The sequence below is a fragment of the Misgurnus anguillicaudatus genome, chromosome 13 (assembly GCF_027580225.2).
Source record: "Misgurnus anguillicaudatus chromosome 13, ASM2758022v2, whole genome shotgun sequence".
Lineage (NCBI taxonomy): Eukaryota > Metazoa > Chordata > Actinopteri > Cypriniformes > Cobitidae > Misgurnus > Misgurnus anguillicaudatus.
This window is the reverse complement of record NC_073349.2, coordinates 11,510,924-11,535,117: the sequence shown is the minus strand read 5'-3', so window position 1 is coordinate 11,535,117 and position 24,194 is coordinate 11,510,924. Positions and strand designations below refer to the sequence as shown.

The 24,194-nt window shown below is 36.3% G+C and overlaps 1 protein-coding gene and 1 long non-coding RNA gene across 3 annotated transcripts in view; one reads left to right on the top strand and one right to left on the bottom strand.

The window, feature by feature from the left end:
- Nucleotides 1–24,194, bottom strand: part of LOC129430265 (uncharacterized) — a 102,785-nt gene that overhangs the window by 49,329 nt on the left and 29,262 nt on the right. Inside the window, exon 3 of one of the 2 annotated variants that reach the window (XR_008639479.2) lies at nt 7,864–8,002. The exons of the other annotated variant lie outside the window; for it this stretch is intronic. This is a non-coding gene — a long non-coding RNA (uncharacterized lncRNA). Of the gene's footprint in view, nt 1–7,863; nt 8,003–24,194 lie in introns of those variants that run through there. 2 annotated transcript variants of the gene reach the window in all.
- krt18a.2 (keratin 18a, tandem duplicate 2) lies at nt 2,343–7,177 on the top strand. The gene is given in 8 exon segments (XM_073875011.1): nt 2,343–3,001; nt 3,495–3,496; nt 3,543–3,606; nt 4,865–5,021; nt 5,913–6,074; nt 6,156–6,281; nt 6,365–6,564; nt 6,651–7,177. Coding segments are annotated over 8 exon segments (1,416 nt in total). The 5' UTR covers nt 2,343–2,636; the 3' UTR covers nt 6,991–7,177.

Below are 24,194 nucleotides of genomic sequence, written 5' to 3'. Positions count from 1 at the left end.
TAGATTTGCTTTTCGTTTTAGCCTCTCTATTTAGCTTTTCGGTGAGGCTTGGGGTCCTCACCCGAGATCTATAAATCTGCGCATGACATAGAATCAGAGCCAATCAGTGAGCTTGTTACATCCACCTGGCCATAGGTAATTTGCATTTCTCATTTGACCATTTGCAAGGACCCAAAGAGTCAGATGTAAAAAATGATTCATTGAATTTAATAAATTTTTTTAAGGTAATTGGTTGCAATCAATTTATATAAGCTACATTTTAACAAAAGTTTTATATTTTTATTTACTTTACTAATCTTTACTTTACTAATAATTTTTGTTTAAATGTAGCTTAAATAAATTGATTGCAACCACTTACCTTAAAAAAATTGATTAAATTCAATGAATCATTTTTTCCATGTTGTTTACTTATATTAATCTAAATTAAAACAATAAATAAAGAAATTAAATAAATAACATTAAGTTACAATTTATTTAGTAGTAAACTGACAAATCAGAAGCTGTAAAAAGTGAACTTTAAGTCTAATTTAAAAAAAGTTCAATTAGTAACAAAGTTGTTTTATCAAGTTAAATTTCCTTACATTAAGTAAAAAATTTAAGGTAAACACTTTTTAAAATTAAGCTTTATCAACTGAAATTGTTTACTTAAAGCTATTTAGGTGTTACCAATTGAAGTAATTTTTACTTTCACTTTGCTCGGGTCTTTAAAGACCTGGAATGTCATTAGTGCATAATTTTAATGTTTAATATTTTTTAATAAATAAAACGTCAAAACATTACAACATATCCTTAATTTTATCATTTAGTTATTGTTAATCAGGTATTATATATATACCTTTATTTAACCAGGAGAGGACCTCACTGAGATTAAAATCTCTTTTGCAGGAGTGTCCTGGCCAAGATAGGCAGCCCAATATGTCATACACACATATAACAGTAAAACAGTACAACACACAATAAACTAACATTAAAATACAATCTCAAAAACATTTGCAGGTCGTTAAATCTTTCTGGAATGCATGTACAAGTGTTTTAAAATTGCTGAGAGAAATCAAATGGTTCAGCCTCAATGTCATTTGAAGTGTATTCCAATCTGAAGGTGCAGCGTAATTAAAAGCAGTTTTACCCAGATTAGTTCTGGCTCGGGGTACATGCAGACTGTGAAAAGACTGTGAGCGCAATGAGTAGTTACCTGCAACTTTTTGCTTAAGCATATCACTGAGATAAGATGGTAAAAGACCCAAAATCGCTTTGTATATCAGTATATACCAGTGCGTTTTCCTTCGTACAGCAAGAGAAGACCAGGAAACTCTATCATATAATGCACAATGGTGTGTAGAGAATTTACAGTTCGTAACAAATCTTAGAGCACCATGATACACAGCGTCTAAGGAGGCAAGAATATGAGAGGAAGCATGCTGGTACACTACATCGCCATAATCAAGGATTGGCAAAAAAGTCGCAGTTACAAGTGTCTTCCTAGCGCTAAATGAAAAGCAAGACTTATTTCTAAAATAAAATCCTAGTTTCTTCTTTAGTTTTTGTTTCAAATAATTAATGTGTGAATTAAATTTTAATGTATCGTCAATTATAATGCCCAAATATTTGTACTCTGAAACTAATGAAATTAAGTTTCCTTGTAAAGTTCGAAGAACCATAGAACTATCTAAACATTTCCTAGAGTTGGAAAGCCACATGAATTTTGTTTTCTCGACATTTAAAACCAATGACAGTATATGACAGTTTTATACTAATAAGGAAGTTTAGAAATTGGTGTTAAATATACATTGCAGGTCGCTAAATATCCAAATAAGTAATGATGATTGCTAAAACATTTATGCATTTAAGGGGAAATGGCTACTTTAAGAAATTTGTTTTTAGAAATTACCATTCATTCTTAATTTTTAAACAATAAACGTACTGGGACTGCCAAGCTTTAAAATTAAAAGTAAACCAAAGTCCCATAAACCAATAAGGTCACATGTTTTTAACTATCAAACTATCCAAGACAAATCCAGGGACGCATTTTGATTGTATTTTCAGTCATTTGTGCTTGAAAAGTCTCAGGAATTTAAGAGAGCTGTGGGTTAAACATCAATGAATAGCTGTCGTGACCTCAGAAAACTTGGAATAAGGATTACTTTTATAAATTTTGTGGTGCTCATTTTGCAGGTTGACAGGTGCTGTCTTCATTCACTTACATTCACATGTACATTTAATGACAAAAACACTCTTTGTGATACATGTAAAAAATAAAGTCATACACAGTTGTAACTGCATAACAGTGAGTTCAAATAAAAAATATCACAGCCTGTTCTTATTTAATGTTAACATATAAGGTTACTATCAGTGTCAAGTGAGGTCAAAGTCACTTGAAGTCAATATGGCACAGTTATGATATTATACTACTTCTTTATAATTTTGATTTTGATTTAATTAGTACTCTGGCTATAATAATACTGTAGGTATGGGTCAGAAGTCCAGAGTCTGATGATAAATTAATAACCACCAATTGCAGCCTGGGTACAGAAGTATCTATATAAAGGTGTCCCATAAAGACCTCCAAACTTTCAGAATCAGCAGTTGAATCTATTCTCCATTTTACAGATCTCTTCTCCGTAAAAAAATAACCTATAATGCATAACTTCGGCTTTCAGAGAAGGGGACTATTTAGGACAGCTTCAGATCCCTGCCTCTTCAAGCCAAATTTTAATTTTTGGATGGGTGCCGGGAAAGGAGGTTTTAATTCCAAGGAATTTTTTGGATATGAATTCATACAAACAAACCTCGAAGGCTTCAATGAAAAAATTGCCATGCAAACCCTGAACGATCGCCTCGCCACCTATTTAGAGGAAGTCAAGAACTTGGGAAAAAGCAACACTCAGCTTGAGGTGCAGATTCGCCAGTTTGTGAAGGAAAAAAAAGGTCCTGCCACTCGTGACTACAGTCACTATTATGTCACTATTGAAAAACTACGCAAGGAGATAATCTAAATTTTTATGTTAATAAAATGACTTATTGATCTATAACGTATGGCAGTATCTTTTACACAAAATACACATTTTATGCAAATAGACAATTTTTTGGGGTGCAAAGATTTACTTTTTGAAAGAGTACCACCCCCGTGACACCAAGAAACCCTTTCTAATCATTTTTTCTTAAAGGGCTACTTCACCGATTTAGCATTCAGCTTTGTATCTGTAGAAACCCGGCAGTATTACTGAATGACCATGTTTCCCTCCCTCATTTCCCCCTGAGAGGAGAGATATCTGCATTTTGGTTCTGCAAAAAAGTCCTCCGATGATGTAATATGACGATTTTTGCATCATCGGAGGACTTTTTTGCAGAACCAAAATGCAGATATCTCTCCTCTCAGGGGGAAATGATGGAGGGAAACATGGTCATTCAGTAATACTGCCGGGTTTCTACAGATACAAAGCTGAATGCTAAATCGGTGAAGTATCCCTTTAAAGTGTTGTATTGCACAAAGCCAGACGTAATTTACTCTTATATGTTCATTTAGATAATGAAGATGACCTTAGGTAACACTGGAGTGTTTATTCAAATCGAAAATGCTAAGATGGCTGCTGAAGACTTCAGAAGCAAGTAAGTTTGGTCATTATTAGTCCATGCTATAACCTAATCTATATTCAATATTACATTTTATGGCGCTTTTCAACATTGTTTAATTGTTCCAAAGCAGCTTTTACATTATTAAAAAGAGGAAACACAAAAAAAAAAATCAATGGACAAGAAAAGTATAATGGCCAAGATTAATAGTGGCATAATAAGGTAAAGTTAAGAAGAAAGTTCAAAGTTAAAGGAACAGTATGTAAGAAATGTATATCAATTAATCATAAAATGGCCCTGACATGTCACTAAACATTAAGAAATCATTTTCATTTCAAATACTTATAACACTGACAACAGTGGTCTGGCCAGGATATTGTCATTTAAAAAGTGGAGTTGCAGCCCTCAACTGATGTTTATGTTGTCGTGTTGTGTATTGGCCACCAGTTGTGTGATTGCAGTACCAGTTTTAGCCACAAGTTTTGTGATTGCAGTACCAGTTTTGGCCACAATTCTACATACTGTTCCTTTAAGCCAATGTCAGCTGACTCCCACTGCGTTAAAAGAACTCGTATGCTGCGTTCACACCAGCTGCGGTGTAGAGGCGTCAAGCGTGAGTGATTTCAATGTTAAGTCAATGTAAAAACGCGTTGATGCACATCTGGAGGTCTCGCGGCGTGAATGAGGTGTTTAGCGCGGCGCGAATTGAGCAGTGTTGCGGGAAACGCACAAGTTGAAAAATGTTAACTTTGGTGGAAAAACGCACCGCGTTAACCAATCAGGTTAACACAGCTTTCCCTAGTAATTAAGTGATTACAGAAAGCGAGCAGAGTCCCAGAAGCCCCTCCCATGACGTGAATTTCCACGTGAATGTCTCGATGAATAGAATTTCACGCGCGAATGAAGCGAGTAACCTCAAAATGTTCAAGCATCCAACTCCCACTGCAGTATAATGGATGAATGTGTGCTCAGTTCTGGACAAGCTAACTATTGCCGCTTAAGTATTTTACTAGACGAATTATGTGAATGCTTTGTTAAAAAGATACAGTGGCAAAGAAAAAGTATGTGAACCTTTTAGACTTCATGGTTTTCTGAATAAATTTGTCATAAAATGTGATCTGATCTTCATCTAAGTTAAGGGTATTGACAATGACAAACATAATGTGCCTAAAACCCCCCCCCCCCAAAAAAAAGAAAACTGACTTTTTAACAAGGCCTAAAATTGAGTATATATAGCATATGTTTGAATGTGGATGTGTAATTAGGTATAATCAATAATGTAATGTTTTTATAGGTTTGAACATGAATATCACATGAGACAGAGTGTTGAAGCTGACATTCTTTCACTGAAGAAACTGCAGAAAGACATCAACGTGAAGCTGTTGCATACGGAAAATGACATTAAAAGATTGAAAGCCGAGCGCAATGATTTACGTAAACACCATCAACTGGTATACTCCACACCATACATTAACTATTATATTGCTATAGATTAAATTTCACTGCTTTGATATGCTCAGAGTGTGTAGTAACTAGGGTTGCAACTTTGCATTGAAACTTTATCTGTGGAATTTTGGAAATTTAAGGGAATTGATGGGAATTATTTGGAAATTTAGAGAAATTTATATAAACTATATCCTATACAAACATAAATAAGCATTTTGTTTGGTCATAAGCAGACATGCATGCAAGGCAATACAAATTTAAAAATGACGTCTTGACTGATTTAATTGTAAGTAGAACTTGAATTGATTCTTTCATTGACATTATTATAGTTATTATAATAGTGCTAGCTTACATTTAGATATGATTTACTGGCTAGCTAGCCAGCTACTGTATAAACATATTTTGGTATTTGCTAGTTAAAACTGTTAAAATGCAGCAAGAGTGGCTTCTGTGGTAGTCAAGGCCTGGAAAATGGAGGAGAATCCCCCCTTAAGTGATACATGGAGGATTTTAATTTTTTTATTTAAAACCTAAATGTTTTCTCAGGCAGTGTATTTGTCTTTACAGTAGTATAAAGTTGTGTGTAACAAATGCGTGTAATTTACATTAAAACATAACATTATTTTGTGTGCAGGATTCAGGAAATTATCTGTGTATGTAATCGAAAAATGCAAGTACATGCAGGGGGTGTGGCCTCGTTGGCCCTTAAAGATATTAAAGATTTTTTAAACTACATTTAATTTCCCTGTTATAGGCTAAATTCCCAGTTTATTCCCATTAATTCCCATTAATTCCCTTGGAAAGTTTCCAGCCTTGAAAATTCCCAGAATTTTGCAACCCTAGTAGTATCTCATGAAAAGCTGGTTAAAATATAAACTTTATGTTTTATTTTTCAGGAAGTGGAAGAATTGTATACTCAAATCACACAGGATGAAGATCAGGAAGATGATGCTCCTAAGATTAAGGATCTGCATGAAATTATTGAGAAGATTCGAGCCAAGTATGAAAAGATCATCTTGAAGAACCGGGAGGAAATCAAAGTCTGGCATGAAACAAAAGTAGGATGTATTCTAATCCAAATATTCATCTTGGATGTTTTAAGAAATGGGTGACGATGTGTTTCTTCCTACATACTGTAGATGAATAAGATGCAGGTTCAAGTGTCTACCAACACAGCTGCATTGAAGGAAGCCAACACACATGCCAGCGAGAGCCGTAGGAAAATGAAGTCCTTAGAACTGGAGTTGCAGTCTCTGACTGGAGCTGTAAGAAAATCCATCTTAACATCTTTAAGGAGCCGTTCACTTCTGAACATGCTTTGGCTTACTTATTCTTACCTTTTCTACAGACAGCATCCTATGAAGAAGCCCTCAAAGAAACAAATCTGCGTTTTGCCATGCAGATGGAGCAATACAATGGCATCATTGTCATGAGAGAAGCTGAACTCAGAGAGCTGCGCAATGACATCCAAAGCCAGACCCAGCGGTATCTGGCTCTGGAGGCTGAGATAACCACCTACAGGAGACTCCTGGATGGAAAAGACTTAACGTGAGTGATGCATTTTGTTCTTGGTACCAGTATCTTATTTCCTCTTTTGAGAGTCTTGGATTGATGTTAAATCAATATTTTAACAGTTCTGAAAGCAAAGAACACAGGAAGAGCGAAGAACAGAGAAAGCGCGAAGAACAGAAAAAGCGCGAAAAACAGAGAAAGCATGAAGAACAGAGAAAGAGCGAAGAACAGAGGAAGAGCGAAGAAGAGAGGAATAGCGAAGAAGAGAGGAATAGTGAAGAAGAGAGGAATAGCGAAGAACCGAGGAAGAGCAAAGATCAGATGAAGATAAGGGTGACCATCATCACAGAGGAAGTGTTAAATGGAGTCGTACAGTCTAGAAAGTCCGAAGTAAAGGAAGAGGAAGTTTTAAATGGAGTCGTACAGTCTAGAAAGTCCGAAGTAAAGGAAAATGAAGTCTAAGCACAAATCAAACCACTGGTGTTCATGAAGAATAACAACAAAAAGATAAATGAATACTATGCCAACACTGGAAACCATTCATAAACCTTAATGTTTTTGAAATGACTCAATTATATATAATCACTGTTCTTAATACTCTGTATCTGTGCCAATATGTAATGGGAATTATGTTGGTAATAAACTGTTGCCCCTACTTGTTTATTGCTTCTGTAATAGTTATGGCTACAAATGTGCTATTGTTCTCGTGCATTCTGCTGAAATCTGGCATCTTGTTGGGTTTTTATTTGAAACAACTCTTTTAGAGGTGTCTCAGCCGTGCGGTATAACATTTCATGCTGATGGAAAGCAACAAGCAACATAATTCAAACAACACAGCGAATCTCAGCTTTGATGTTTTACCATTTGTCATGTCAAAATGGCGTGACAAATTGGGCCTTCAGTGTCTAGCATTTTAACATGTCAGCACAGCAAACCAATTCTACTTTCATTTCTGCAGAAGGTACAATGCAAACACAAGTAAGCATTGTTTTTATTACACTAATCTCAAAAGAGTTTTAGCAAGGTACTAAAAGAAATGATTGATAACCCTTATCTTTTTTAACTCCTGACTGGATATCTTTCTTCGGAATCTGAATGCGAAACTAAAAGCTTACAGATTAAACAAGAATCATTCTCATAGTCTCACAGCCGACTGCCTTAAGGCACAATGGGTCAGATTTCCAAGGTAAAGTTCCAAGTGAACAACAGCCATGTCAATCTGCCAATTTCACAAAGCCAAACTTTCTGCAAGGGGGTATGTTTATAAAGTTTCATGTACAGGCGACATCAAAACGATCCACGTTTGCATGGATCTGAAAAAAAACCGAATTCATCTTGGACCGTTGGCTGAACGTCTTATGCATATGGCACACTTTTCTGGAAGCACTTCAGCAGCTTCCAAAGTCGTCCTTTGATTGGTTGAATTATACATGATTTCCGGGAGACGTGCGTGTTGAGATCTTTAATGGTCCATCTGGAAACAACACAAAGCCAAAAAGTATGGCTGGGTTCACAGCACGAAGTCTTTAAAAGATATCCAAGAGTTCTGCTTGATACAATTAGTGGAATTTAAAAGAGATATTTAATCATGTTTGCCATTTTTATTCTGAACTTCAGAGATGTTCATGAATTAATAATTTACTGGTTTCACATCAGTCTATTATTGTGGAGACTTTCCTCGTCCCTAAACATGACGCGGCACAAAGAAAAACGTGTTTAGTTGCTTTACAGTACTGTACTCAAGCCCGGGATTAAGACCGTGTAGTGCCCCAGGGTGACCACATTTGAAGTGCCCCCCACCAAAAAAAAAAAAAATACTAAAGAGACTTAACTTTATGTAGTTGCTGCACATGTCATTATGCACAATTGATGAAACTTTCAGAATAGAAAGTTATGAACCAATTATACAATCCCCTTAACTAATTCTAGACATAAGATACATACATATACAATAAGTTATATCCAGATAGCATATTGTAATGAGATGAGTGGCAGGGCAATATAAATACTTGTATCCTTTATGCTGCGTTTACACCAACCGCGTTTCAGGCTTCAAAATGGCGCCTACCGCGCCTAGTTTGCCGCTTGAACAGTTTGAATGCATTCGCACGTCTAGAGCGAAGTAGAGGCGCGGAAAAAGCAAGCATTTGACGCGCGTCAGAGACAAAATCCGCTTCTTGTGGGAGGGGCAAGTGCTATGCGGTTGTCTATTTGCAAGATGACTGATGTTGATTGTGCATTTATCGAGAGAGTTACCAGTTTGTATTTGGTAACCTTACTATATGGGGAAAAATAAACTGCGCAGGTTGATAAACGTCACGTGACTCAAAAGTGAAATGTGTATTTACAACTTACCAGGTTGCCCAATGTCCTCACTGACTCTATTCCAAGCGAGGTTCTTTTTATTCCTGTCTCTATAGAAATAAGAACTTGTGTCGTATAGCTCCAGGTGACTGCTCACGGACAATATAAAGCGTTCCTTCATGTTGAATGAGTGACTCTGGGTGGGGCTCCTTATTGGTTAACACGGCGCAAAAATCCGCCAAAGTTTAAACTTTTCAACTCGGGCGTCAGCACCTTGACACCTCTATCGCGGCTGGTGTAAACGCAACATTACACGTTTCTCATCTTTTATCCAGTTTTCCTGAACTGGGCACTGATGTAGACCCGGGCTGCGTAGACCCATCGGTAGATTCAACTGAGCGCATGGTGACATTAAACGATTGACGCGTCATGCAATTGAGCGGTTAAAACTCAATCACACATTCCGTATATTTTTGTCACGGGGTCCCGGACATGGTGAGTACACAAATGCGCGGGCAGTCTGATGCCCCTGGTGCCCCCCTATTGCTTGGTGGCCCAGGTCACTCGACCAATCCCGTCTATGGATAATCTGGCCCTGACTTTACTTGTCAGTCATATGGCATCTTGTGCAGTCCTGGGTCATTCAAAGTGGCCATGGTTCCCAGACCTTTTAGTCTGGCTACGCAAGTTACAAAAAAACATGCAGTGAAAAAGAATCGCTGAAAATGTGTAAACTTCGTTGTTTTTGCGACTGATCAGATTGCATATGCATTTGTAGGAGTTTCCCTTTGAGATGCAAAAATGCATAGGAGGAGAGTATTTAAATGATTCATGTAATGTGATTTAATAAGGTTTTCACTCGTCAAAAAAACATGCAGTGAAGAAGAAGTGCTGAAAATGCGTAAACTTTGTTGTTTTGGCAACTGATCAGATTGCATATGCATTTGTAGGAGTTTCCCTTTGAGACGCAAAAATGTATAGGAGGAGAGTATTAAAATGATTGATGATTAACGTAATGTGATTTACTAAGGTTTTCACTCATCAATTTACTTGTATTTGTACCATTATTTAAGAGCTGATGAATACCTACATTTTTTAAAGGTACACTACTTTGCGATGCTAATGTGAATGATTATGTGAACAAATAATAATTATTTAAAAAGCAGCGCCTAATCTCTCTCTCTCTCATTTTCAAAACCATGGTGACTTTGTGGTAACCATGGTCATACTAAAGTTACCATGTTTTTTTGTTTTTAACTGTAGTAAAACCATGGTTTATTTTCGTAAGGGTTGCACGAATTTGCGTTGCTCTTGGTAGACTTTTTGCACCTGTGTTCTTTAACATGTGTCTTTAATCACCCGCAAAAATGACCACTCCCATATGCGCATTTTTTAAATCAAACTAATTTGTTTAGCAAATTTGGCCCATAATATGCATGCACATGATGTCTCCGTTTTCTCAAATTCACATTTTCGTAGTACGTAACTCGTACTTTGAAGAACGTTTACAAAAATTTGCATTTTCAAGGCACCACCGCTACTGATGTGTATATGAATAACGTTCAAATCACATACATGTTTTCTAGTTTAAGTTGAAAACTGTATCGTGTAAGCATCTGATTTAAAAATAATTCATATTTCAATATAATATTCATTTTATATTAAAATACAGTACGTAATGATCATCATCAAAACATAATAAATAAAACACTGATCAGCTTGCCATTTCAATGTGTACTAGTTTTCAGAAAACCATACTAGAAAAGCCAAAGCTAATTACGTTTCAAACGTCCTTTGCATTTGATGCTCAGCTTTTACAGTGCAGTATAAGGAGTAATCGACTCCATGTGTTTCAGCAGTCAGTAAGTCTGCATTTACTGACTAACCTTCCATGCCACATTTTCCTATTTCTGTTGAGTAAACACCCGCTTAACTTTTTGGCACGTTTGTATCATTTTTCTACAAACGTACAGAGCTAAACCCCATGAACCATCAAATGAAAAGGCCCATGGCTGCACACAGTCACTAAGTATAGAACGTTCCACTGTGGGCCTGTAAAAGTGGGAATTTGCGGTTAACCGTGAGACACTGTTTCCACTCGAGTCCTCCTTCGTCATGGTAGGCTGGACTAGACTACTCAAAGGAAAATCCTGACGGCTTGCACTGAGCCACGGCAACTTTTTAGATGGAAAAGCAGCGTTGATGTGTAAAATGATCTGCTTTGACCTAAATACAAATTAAAGTTTTAATTTTTTATAGTAGTAATGTAATACAACTTGCACAATTCCTTAAATCTAAAAAAATACAGATTTAATTTAAAAACCTAAAATATATGATTGATTTAAAAACATTTTTATTTGTTCCCTCTTAAGATCTTATGCTTCTTTTCATTGCCTTGTGAATGAATAGGTGAGTGGAAAAGATTTGGAAAAGGCCACATGCTTAGACAAGAATCCTTAGCCTTCTGTGCTGCCCCCTCAACTCGTTTTTCTCTGTCCAGACAGTTTCACAAAACCCCATTGTTCCCACTATATCTGCACAAGACAGCAATTGAGCAATACAGTATATAATCAAAACCAACATAATCAGAGTTAAGACAAACTTAAGTGTTTTTAATTCATCTGTCTGCACACATGGTAAAGTAACTTTGTACGCAGTCTCATGACCTTGTGGTGTGCTTTCTTTTATGGTTTAGTTACGCAATTGGACATCCTCTGTTTACTTTTAATTCTGGGAAAGTCATGCATTTCTTCAACCCTAAAGTGACACGTTAAAATGTGCAATTATGCTTCCCTAAACACGAGGAACGCATATGGATAAATCAAATGATCAAAGTTTTGATATTGTCTCTTTCCCTTGGGCCCTCATAAGTTTTGATATGCCAACAAATCTCTTTAAAATGCTAGATTTTAGCATTTTATTAAATAAGCTTGAATGAGTGATGTCTGCACACGCAGAACACATCGCCATTATACTAACATGCTTCCATTGGTTCCACTTGATTATTTTTCTGTAAACCGCACACCTAACCTTTTAAATGTCTTAAAAATAGGCACCAGAGCAATTTTTGTGGTAACCGTGGTATAAGAGGAATATTTTACTCCGGTCCTTTGAATTTTGCGGTGTCCATTATTTTTTACGCTTCGCATCGTGCCACATTACCACCTTGGGTGTGCATTATTTTCAAATAATTCAGCAGCCCGTCGTCAATTATTGCTTATGTAAATGATGGTCAGGCCTTTGCTATGCTGCTGATAAGTGTGGATTTTGGTGCAATGCTATGCTGTTGCTAGGTGGGTTGCATATAGACGGTTTCAACAAATGCACGTGCAGTGACACAATTACGCGTCGAAGCGGAACTTAACTTCCGGTCTCTGTTTGTTTAATAGTCTGAGTAGTAAACTTAACTCTGGAACAAATACCTCGGCGAAAATAACTAATGTTTTGGTTTTTCAAACATTTGTTATCATAAATAAACTACTCTAAAAAGACTCTGTTGTTATTGGTTCTTAGCAGAGGTTACTGGAAGTTACGTTTGTTCCACGAAAGCCGTTTGTTTATGTTGTTCCTGCTGAAATGGTCTATAAGTATACTTAAGATTACTTTTAAGATTTTTAAGCTAATGCTGCGTTTCATACAATTTTTAGGATATTTTAGGACATTTTCAGGATATTTTAATCGTTTAATGTCACTAAACACTTTATGATGCGATTTCCCAGACAAGGCTTATCAGCGACTAAAATATGTTTGGGCTGCCTTAAAAGAATATTCCACTTTCATAAAAAAAATCCAGATAATATACTCACCCCCCATGTCATCCACATTGTTTATGTTTTTATTTGTTTTGTCCAGAAGAAATTAAGTTTTTGAGGTAAACATTTCTGGATTTTTCTCAATTTTATTGGACCCCAACAGTTTACAGTTTCAAGGCAGTTTAAAATTGCAGTTTCAACACAGCTTCAAATGGCTTTAAACAATCCCAAACGAGATATTTTTTTGGTCAAAAATGACTAAGTACTTTTAAACCACAACTTCTCGTCTTGAACTAGCCGTTGCACAATTGCGTAAGCACAGCGAAAGTTCATGCGTCCCATATGTGAATGCACATTTCGTACATTTTGAACAATAAACGGACACAAAGACATTAATTAGTATCATTTCACATACAACAACGTCGGAACGGTCCTCTTTCTCCACACTTGTAAACACACTGGGGCGGCAGTTTCGCATACGTCATGCGTGACCTTTTGACGTGCTTCCCTATATATTTTTTTTCTTTGCTAAAAATAGCAGTTGTTTTGCTAGATAAGACCCTTATGCCTTGTTTGGGATCGTTGAGGTCCAATAAAGTCTATTTAATTGAGAAAAATCCTGGAAAGTTTTCCTCAAAAATTTCTTCTTGAATGAACAAAAAAAGACATCAACATTTTGGATGACATGGGGGTGAGTAAATTATCTGGATTCTTTTATGAAAGAAGTGGAGTTTTCCTTTAATTTGAAAACAACTTGCAATTTTGTGACCTATGTTTGTAAAAAACTACTTAAATGTCCTAATATAACTAAGGACTAGTCCTGGATTCAATTTAAAAGTTGTCTGGGAAACTGCCCTAAATGTTTTAATTTTACTAAAAACCTTTATTAAATTTAATTAATTCAGACGTTTTTCCAGTTTTTAGATGGGAAATAACCTAAATCCATGTTGTCTTGAATAAAAACCCTAACACATTTGAGTATAAATAATAGCAGGTGTCACCTATTAAAGATCACATTTCACAGAGTCCGATTCCTCTGTGCATTAGAACAAAAGGCTCAACAACACAAAAAAAAGAAACAAAAACAGGACTGTGTTTCAGTAAGAATTTATAGCAAAACCTATAAAGAAGGCTTTATAAAAGCCCTCATAACTCCAATTCCACATGTCTGGGCTCCCTGGACAGGAGATTACCATCAGATATCCCTCACAGGTGCGGCTTTCATAAGACCTGACTCATACGCCCCCTTTCTTCTCCTGTTCAGCACACATATTTGCTTTTGTGTGATCAAGATGGGCATTGCCCTCTATTCTTCTTATAATGCAAAGGCTTCGATTATTAGGTAATGTTTAAGTCATTGTTAAAGCTCCATTGCACACACAATGGACAGCTTAATGTATGTATGCTTAAATCCTATATACAGTTTTTACTGTACATCCTACATTTCATCGTCTAAATCGTTCACTTTATGAGTTTCTCATATTTCACTAAAGTGCCAAATTCAAAGTGCAGTTATTCAATCGGGCAGATCAAAAGAGAGAGGTAAGGTTACCCTAACCTAACCCAATGTTTAAAGAGAAGTTTCATCCAAAGCAACTTGAAATGCATATAAGCTATACATTTGATCAGTATATGTTTTCTGAAACTCAAACCCACAACCTTTGAACTGCTTACTTAATGCACATATCAATTAAGCTACAGGAACAAACATTCCCACACATTTTTGGGCCGTCTGAATTTCTGAAACCACCAATAACATACTACTGCATCACAAACAAACAGTATTTACCTATATTTACAGTGTGCAATTGAGCAAGACCTACAATACAGCATCTTTCAATAGTGATTGAGAGATTGGACAGCTTAAAATTTGGAAGAGTGGCTATTACGAGAAAGCAAGATGGTCATTAGATTTTCCCATGTGCATTTTAACCATCAGAGCGAAACTTGGAGAACAGCACACAGCCAACCGTTTTGGCAGCGTGTGTTTTAATTTAGGGGGGAAACCCAAAGGAAATTTTAACAAGCGTTACCATGGCAACCAGGAACACATGAAACCAGACTGTGGTGCCACCATGGAAACAAAATTCTGGCTGACGTATAGCGTAACAAGAGACGGCATTTGGTACTTCACTAACAGTTCGCTTATTCAGTAAGCGCTCTATATAAAACTACAGTGGGTGGGGCATTTCCAGCCAAAATTATACAGTCATACTTCATCTTCTTGTGCTTTTTTTACTGTATAGCATTTTAGTAACCACACTATTGTGGGACTTCATGATTTGCAGTTACTATGCAGAATCATCAGATTTGTGAATAAGTAGAATCGCTAATGAAAAATAAACAAATTTATTACAGAAATATGTGACCCTGCTTGTGAAATTCAAGATAAGGTGTCATAATCTGATGATAAGATTAGTAGCATTAAAGTTAGATTTCACTTTCGTTTAAATTTTTACAATCCTTACTCAGTTAATATTAAAGATATCAAGGTTATATTTTCTCGTTCTTCACATTATGTAGAGTAAGTTAATAGGTTAAGTAAGGAATAATTGACGACGGGCCATTGAATTATAAGAAAATAATGCACACCAAGGTGTTAATGCGGCACGACGCGAAGCGGAGAATTTTCAAATAATTCAAAGGACCAGAGTCAATTATTCCTCTTATACCACGGTTACCACAAACATTGCTCTGGTGCCTATTTTAAGACATTTGAAAAGATAGGTGTGCGGTTTACAGAAAAATAATCAACACCCATAGAACATTTCTCAGCAAATCAGAATGCAGCATTCAACAGACCCGTGGTATAATAAGAAATAATTGACAACGGGCTGTTGAATTATAAGAAAATAATGCACACCCGTGGGGTAACTCCGCTTCGCATCGTGCTGCATTACCACCTTGGGTGTGCATTCATTTCTTATAATTCAACGGCCCGTCGTCAATTATTCCTTAAATAATTCAAAGGACCGAAGTAAATTATTCCTCTTATACCATGGTTACCACAAACATCGCTCTGGTGCCTATTGTAAAGACATTTCACAGGTTAGGTGTGCGGTTTACAGAAAAATAATCAACACCCATAGAACATTTCTCAGCCAATCAGAATGCAGCATTCAACAGGCCCGTGGTATAAGTAAGGAATAATTGACTCCGGGCCGTTGAATTACTGAAAAATAATGCACACCTGAGGTTTAAAGGCCACTCCGCTTCGCGTCATGCCCGTTACACCTCGGGTGCCCGTTACACCTCAAGACATCGATCACATTATATATTTAAAGGGATTTGTGTGGTTTTTGTACTATAATCGATAATTTCTTCTGCGTCTCATCCAACGGCTCTTTTGCTTGTTCCAAAACATAATTTTAAAGCTGGCAATGGAGGCTTTTAGCCGTTGATAGCATTCTAATGCAGTTATTAATGAAGTTATTAGAAAGAAAGTGAGACCGAGAGAGAAAGAAAGAAAGAAAAAGAGAGAAAGCGAGAGAAAGTGTGAGAGAGAGAAATAGAAATAGAGAGAGTGAGAGATTGTGTGAACGTGGCTACCTCTGTGCGTCTCTAAACAGCGCTGTTATTGCCTCGAAAATCGTCTGTCATGTTGTTTTTGTTAGTCCGTTATTACATTTAACTATGTGAAGTGATATGGAACTGTAATGCGGTCAAGAGAGCTGCCTGGTACTACGTTCACCGTGCGTTTCCCAGAAAATAATTGCACACATCAGAACATTCATCAGCCAATTAGATTCAAGCATTCAACGGACCCATAGTATTAGCTTTTATAATGCTCAAATATGAGTTTAAAGTGATACAATTATTGACTACAGGGGGACTTTAAACCCAGTGCCTACTGTATTTTACCCAAAAATGGGTTGAAACAACCCATTTTTAGAGTGTACAAAAATATTCCTACCCATTCTAACATCAGTAATAGACTAGACTGTGGCGTCTGATAAATCATTGTGTGTTTTATCCTGCTTCTATCAGCAGAAAGGGGCTTTTACAATATGGGCTTGTTTATCGTGCACCTCCACAGAAGAGTGACGTTAAGTTATGCGTTTGGGGCTGGGTGGATGCCAGGGGGGCCATCAATAAAAGGGTTTAGTGTGAACAGGGTTAAAAGAAGTTCAACGTGAAATTATTGTCTCGTGTGATCATGTTGCCAGGTTGCAGGGTAAAAGGCAGGTTGCATAATTTGAAATGATCAGTGCATTTTAATGGACCACATGCATGAAACTTCAAAGCCGTACTCTAAATCCTTAAATGAACAGATTTGGGATTATTAGCCCAGGGAATTTTCTCACAGACAACACTGAGATGACAAAACAGAAGTATCTTAGAAGGATTCAACTCATACACATCAAAACTTCATAGAGATATAAGGAAATCTGTTGCCCTAGCAACCAACCCAAAAAAATCCAAGCAACAAATTACATTGTAAAAAATCTTTTAGTTTAAGTTTCAAGGACACTTTAGTAAATGTTTAAAGGCACAATGAAACGAAAGTAGTGATTGTCTTATTTTCCCTGTTGTGACTTATATTCAGTTAAATGGCTTCTGAAATGAGGACAAAAGATAAAGCAGGACTTAAATTCGTCCATCACTGTGAGCTTTTTCCAGGCTCCACCCTCCCGGCATTCCTCATGACCGAAAGTAAAAAGAGATTGCACATGTATTTTCATAAAATTATGAAGCTGACACACTGAAAAAAGTCTTTGGTTGCACATGATTGAATTAAGTTTTCTTAAAATTATTTTTCTTAAAAAAAAAGTTGGATCTACGTAATTTTATTATGTACACCAGTTCAACATGATTGTACCGAGCCCCTAAGATGACATTGGAGTAAAAACATCTAAAGTTTAGTTTAATGTGCTCACGTGAAACTTTCACGTGCACACGTAAAACTAAACTCGATAGTTTCACGTGCGTACGCAAAACTAAACTTTATTAAATTTTTGCTCCATGTCCCCTTAGGGGCTCCATATATCAAATTTTCTTAAAATGAAATTAATTTTACTTAATGTTAATTTCATTTGAAGAAAACCTAATTTAATTAGGTGCAACCGATGTCCAGAAGTTTTTTTTAGCGCAGATGTAATTTGTAGAAAAATACCGCAATATTCAAACAAGACATTTTTGTATTTCAATTTCATTGTGAATAAGTTTACGAACTTTTTGGCCAAGAAATTCACCAAACTCATTTTACTGAGTATTGTACAATGACGTTTCAAGTTCAATACAAAAAAAATGAATACAAGTGCATTTCTGAGTTTATTCAACTAACAATATAAAGTCCACACTAATCTTTTTTTTGTTTCTTAATTAAAAACTCTAAATTTAAAGTTTTAACTTAACTTTGCTTTATTATTATATACATACTTAAAGGGATAGTTTAATACTTAATTTAATTATTGATTAAATAATGACAGTATTTTCATTTTTTGGGTGAACTATCCCTTTAAAGGTGCACTTCGCTTTTGAAATGTATGGAGAAGCTATGGTAGCCACCACTGGACAAACATGTCATTTTCGAAGACAACTTAGTAAAAAAGTTTGTCCATTAAGAGCTTCCGTAGAAACATGATGGCACAAAATGGCGACTTCCATGTAAGGGGACCCTCGGTATGTAGATAAAAAGGTCTCATTCTGTGGTAATAAAAACATAACGGTTCATTATGAAAGGTCTTTATACATCCCTGGTAATATAGTTTTGTATATTATTTTGCATTTCTGTCAAGAGATCCTTCTAAAAATTACACACTGCATCTTTATGAGAGACCAAAACATTGGCCAAATAAATGTTTAAACAGTTGCCGTTGAATGCACTTTTACTCGGAGCAACAATGTGTCATGTATTTAGCCAGTAAACACTAAACAAGTAATATAAAAAACCCTCCAAATTAAACTTGCCATAATTCATGCTGGGAACTTTTAAACCTTTGTCAATGTTACATTGTTTCGACAAACACTTGAGTATTTACTCTCTCTTCTTACTAAAAACATTGCTTGAGTTACTTTATTACCTCCGTTGGGAGAACATTTTGACGATGGTTTTTCACAATATAGAAATGCCTTAAAAACCATCCAGAATTCCCTAGCAACCACACAGAAACATGCTATAAAACACTCAGTACACCATAGCAACCACATAATGTCCTGGCAACCCCCAGTACACATTAACACATGAGCTATGTACAGGCAAGCACTACACGCATACAATATAAAGAATAGTTTTAGTGCTATTCTTAAATCATGGGAAGCTTATTCATAGTCTGACCACAAAGCAAATCCTCTCTCCACCCCCTTTTGGTTTATGAACAGATAGTCCCACCCCCAAATCTCATTGCATATATTTAGAGTTACTTATCGCAAGCTTTACATTTGCTCATTACATTGCATATACTGAGAGTTACTTATCTGTGCATATTAAAACAGAAAAAGTATTTACTTGTGTTTGCAGTCAAATCCAAAACATGCTTCTCAACTTCTATATCTGACCATCTAGAGAGTGAAAGAAAAGGTTTGCGGGCCTAAGCAAAATAATGCCACTGAGTCAACGGTGAAGGAGGGGTCAAGACTTTAAAAATGTATTATTAACCTTGAATTTATTTCATATGGCGTTTGACAAACAGTCAAACAGAAGTCAAATGTCAAATCTGCTTATTTTACGATTATGCCCTTATTTGACTAATAGGTATCGCAATGTTATATGACTCATTCCTCAATACAAAGTGTAAAATAAATTGAGGTATGTGTATAAGAGCGGTAGTCTGTTTACTCTACCAAACCTGGAAACCCTTTAAACAATGTCATTACTAATGTAGCTGCCAACTTAATGACATGAGGATGAATATTCATTGCACTTGCACATGCTATGAAGAACAGTTATGTAATAAAATGACTAGCTGTCATTTTGATCTTTGTAAAAACTTTTAATGTGTTTTAAGCCAAAGCCTCAAATGAACTCTGTGGGTTTAACTACGGAGAACTATACTCAGTATTCACATCTATCACAGCAATCCTCAAAGGACCAGTTTTCAGAAAAAGCAATGTACTGATATTATCTTAAACTGTCTTAAAGATAACATACTTATGAATTACATTTCTTGCATTATCATATGTCAAATTCTCCTAAAAAAAGCAAACATACTAGGAAAATTGGTTTTGAAGTGCAATATTCAAATTATTGGACCATCGATACACAAAAAAATGCTGGGTTATTTTCAACCCAGCTTTGGGTCAAAAAGAAACAAACCCACCTGTTGGGTTAAATTAATCCAGAAAATGTTTATATTTGACCTATAAATGGGTTAAAACAACCCAGGATTTTGGGTTGAAATTACAACCCAGCATAGATTAAATTACAACCCACTGGGTTTGGTTCGTCCCTTCTTAAACCAGCGCTGGGTTGAAAATAGCATTTTTTTTAAAAGCATCAGGGCTGGTCCCTTTTTGCCCCAACGCTGGGTTGAAAATAACCCAGCATTCTGAGTTGAAACAACCCGGCATAGGTAAAAAAAAGCGTCAGGGCTGGTCCCTTTTTGCCCCAACGATGGGTTGAAAATAACCCAGCATTTTGAGTTGAAACAACCCAGCATAGGTTAAAAAAGTGTCAGGGCTGGTCCCTTTTTGCCCCAACGCTGGGTCGAAAATAACCCAGCATTTTGAGTTGAAACCACCCAGCATAGGTTAAAAAAGCGTCAGGGCTGGGCCCTTTTTGCCTCAACGCTGGGTTGAAAATAACCCAGCATTTTAGGTTGAAACAACCCGACATTGGTTAAAAAGGCGTCTGGGCTGGTCCCTTATTGCCCCAACGCTGAGTTGAAAATAACCCAGCATTTTTTAGAGTGTACTTAGAACTGTTTTGTATTGACAATTATTTTCTTGTTTACAAATCACAACTGGTTACACTTTATTTTGATAAAGTGAGTCCACTTTAGACATTTACTCACTTTAAGTAACTTTGCAACTACGGGGGGTGTACAAAATAATGTGAACACCAGTCAAAATGTTATCTCTGTAATTAAAATGGTGTAACTAGGGCTGGGCGATTAATCGAAAAATAACCGAAACCGAAATTCAGAACCTCTAACCGACATTATTTTATCATGTCGGTTATTTCGGTTTTTAATCCTGTTAATACTTTCCCTTTAAAAACAAACTGCTGCGTGTGATGTTGCGTAACTCCGCCCCGTCCTGTCAGTGGCACAGCGAAACATGGAGGAGAACTCAAACACTGTTTAACTGAGCAGCAGGATCATCTAGTGCCCAAAAGAAGCACAGTACTTTTTTTAATAAGTACTCGCGAATGTGCAGGCACCTGTGACAAAAATACGGAATGCGCGATCGGGTTTTACCGCACACGCGCTCAGTTTAATCTACCGATGGGTCTCTAAGCAGCCCGGGTAATGTCATCACATCTCACTCACTCAAAACCGCGAAAAGACGCGCCCGCGTGAGTTTAATTAGACACTTCAGAGATGACGGAGAGAGAGAACGGGAGAACTTCTAGTCTACATTAACACCAAAAGCATTACAGATGAGAATAAATGGCTTAGACATCAGTGCCCAGTTAAGAAAAAATGGATTGAATACAAGAAACGTGTAAAGGATACAGTCCAAGTATGTATTTTGCCCTACTCATCTCATTACAATATGCTATCTGGATACAACTTATTATGTATGTATCTGATGTCTATAATTAGTCATGGGAGTTGTATGATTTTTTGGTTCATAACTTCCCATTCTGAAAGTTTCATCAATTGTACATAATGACATGCAACATCTGCATAGAGTTAAGTCTATTTAATATTTTTCAGTAATGCAGTTATTTTGGGAAAAATGTGAATAATTGCATTGCAGGCTGATTTAAGGTGTGCCCTAAACTTTCCAACCTTGTCAGTGAACTATGAGGCAAAAAAATAATCGTTTATTAATCGTAACCGATGTCAAATGTTAGATTAACCGAGGTTTTGATTTTAGGTCAAATCGCCCAGCCCTAGGTGTAACTGGACATAACTTTGCACCAGACCTTTGGCTCATCTTCCAGTTGTTTCAGACAGCTTGTAGGACTGAACCTGCTTCTCACAATTCTCATAATTATTAAGACTAAATAATGTTGATCTTGAAACACCAAACAGTCAAGCGGTTAAGGTTACAGATGCTACTGTTAAATGAGCTTCCATGATTTGGCCCCTTTGAAATCTGACAAATTACCAATTTCTTGGTGAGCACAACTTGGTCAAATCAAAACAGTAAAGTAACAAAAGATAACCACAATGTTTGTTTTTCACAGTAGCGTACACAAATAATCTTAACCACTATAACAATGGCTGTTTATATAATTTCATCCACCATGTCAATTAACTCTTGTTTATTTTTTTTTCTATGTTAACTAACTCTCTATTGCAGGTGTTTAATGCTGTAATGTTTTAAAATATGATGTGATTAAATACATTTCAACAGTTAAACTTAAAGCCTATTGATTACCATTTTGTTGGGGCGATTGGGGACAGGTGTGGCTCGGAACCCTTACCTACCTGCAAAGTGGGGAAATGCAGAAAAAGTTTGAGAAACACTGCCCTAAACTTACACAGAATTTGTTGTTTTAACACAACCGTTTTAAGGGTGTATTAGTAGACTGTCAGGGGCAGGGTTAGGGTTAGGAGAATAAGTTGACATGTAGTTACTTACAGTCAGTAAATGTCTGTTAAGTGTAAGGGCCCTATTTTAACGATCTAAGCGCATTGTCTAAAGTCTAGACGGGCATGTCCGATTCCACTTTTGCTAATTTAACGATGGGAAAAATCATTAGTCTAAAAGGGTTGTTTCTATTCTCTTAATGAGTAATAGGTGTGTTTTGGTCGTAATGTGCAATAAACCAATGAGAGTCTCAGCTCTCATCCTCTTTAAAAGCCAGTTGCGCTCGCACCATGCCGATTTCGTATTTAGATGGCGGAATTTGTAAACTAGAAGACCCCCAGTTTAAGATTGATGATAAAAAAATTGCAATGTTTTCATTTGTATTTGAAATTGTTCTTTTTTGTATTAAAACCATTAATAAAATTTGTTTTCTTTCAGTCATGAGAGTAAAATTAGCAGGCTTTTAATTTCTGCATGGATAGCCTACATAATGATCAGTGTTATCTCAAAAAATAATTTACAAATATGCAAGAAAATGTTTGTACTGTAAAAATACTTTATTTGTAACAAACAGCAGATAAAGAATTTACAAACGTGTGGAGAGCCGAAACCTTTCAGCACTCGGACAGCGCTGTGAGTGTTTTTAAAATAATTAGGAACAGTATGTAAGAAATTTATATCAATTAATCATAAAATGGCCCTGATATGTCAGTAGACATTAAGAAATCATTTTCATTTTAAATACTTATATCACTGACAATAGAGTTGCAGGCCTCAACTGATGTTTATGTTGTCATTTTGTGTATAGGCCACCAGTGGTGTGATTGCAATACAGTTTTGGTCACAATCCTACATATTGTTCCTTTAAAAATGTTTTTATCTCACCATATCCACAGGTACAAAGTCATCTTATACAACAAATCCGTGGGGTAGCATTAATAAAAACATTTAAAAATAGATGCAATATTTGCATTTGTTTAAAGCAAAACATTTATTAAAGCAACACTAAAGAGTTTTTGCTCTTTGCTCCCCCAGCAGGTTAGAAGCGTAATTGTTCAGTACCACTGTCGTTAATACTGCAGCATAGCTGGCTCTGATTGGATTGTAGGTCTGCTATAAAGCAAGTTTTTGTAGTTTTCACTCGAACTACAGGACCACTACCCGACGGTTGGAAACTTCTTTAGTGCGGTTTTGGCCAATAGAGGGCTGCAAAGCGAATGTGAAAGTGCCGTTCACCCTGTTTTGAGTGGATGAACCACTGAAACTTTTTGGAAACGTTATTTTAAGGTAAAAAAACTCTTTGGTGTTGCTTTAACTTACCAGGCTACAAGTGAAGCTGCTCTTTATGACTTCTAATGTCTCGTAGTAATCATTTATATCCAAGAGACTCAATAATAATCTTTTACATTTGAATCCTTTAATTTTTCAGATTTAAAAACGTTTGTGTGCTGCTGCGCATCCATGTATGTGATAAGCAAACGCGCATTGTCTTCTCGTTTATAGGCGCATATTACTTACACACTCATTAAATAACAGAAACAATATTGCGCCATTGACTTTAGACCAGGTTTTAGTTGGTCAATGGCATAGTCTACTTAAGTTGCCTCAAAATAGCAACGCACCAACAATGTGCCTGAACACACCTCGTTTTTAGACCAGAACCCCCATGGGTGCAAAATTGGGCGTAAATGCATTTATGCAATTTAAACAACATGGCGCTTAACCTGAAAATGACAATTGTGCCGAATTGAAACAGAAGATCAGAAGACACTTGCGTCATGCATTGCGCTGGGTATATGATAAGGCCCTTAGCAGATAGTCTACTAATACTTGTATAACTGGTAGTTAACAAGAAGTTGCGCAGTTATTTATACTTAGTAAAATGTCTAAATTGAACCATTGAAATAAAATGTTACCACATAAGTGAAAAGGCCACTTATTACAAAACAACTCTTTTACCACATGGTC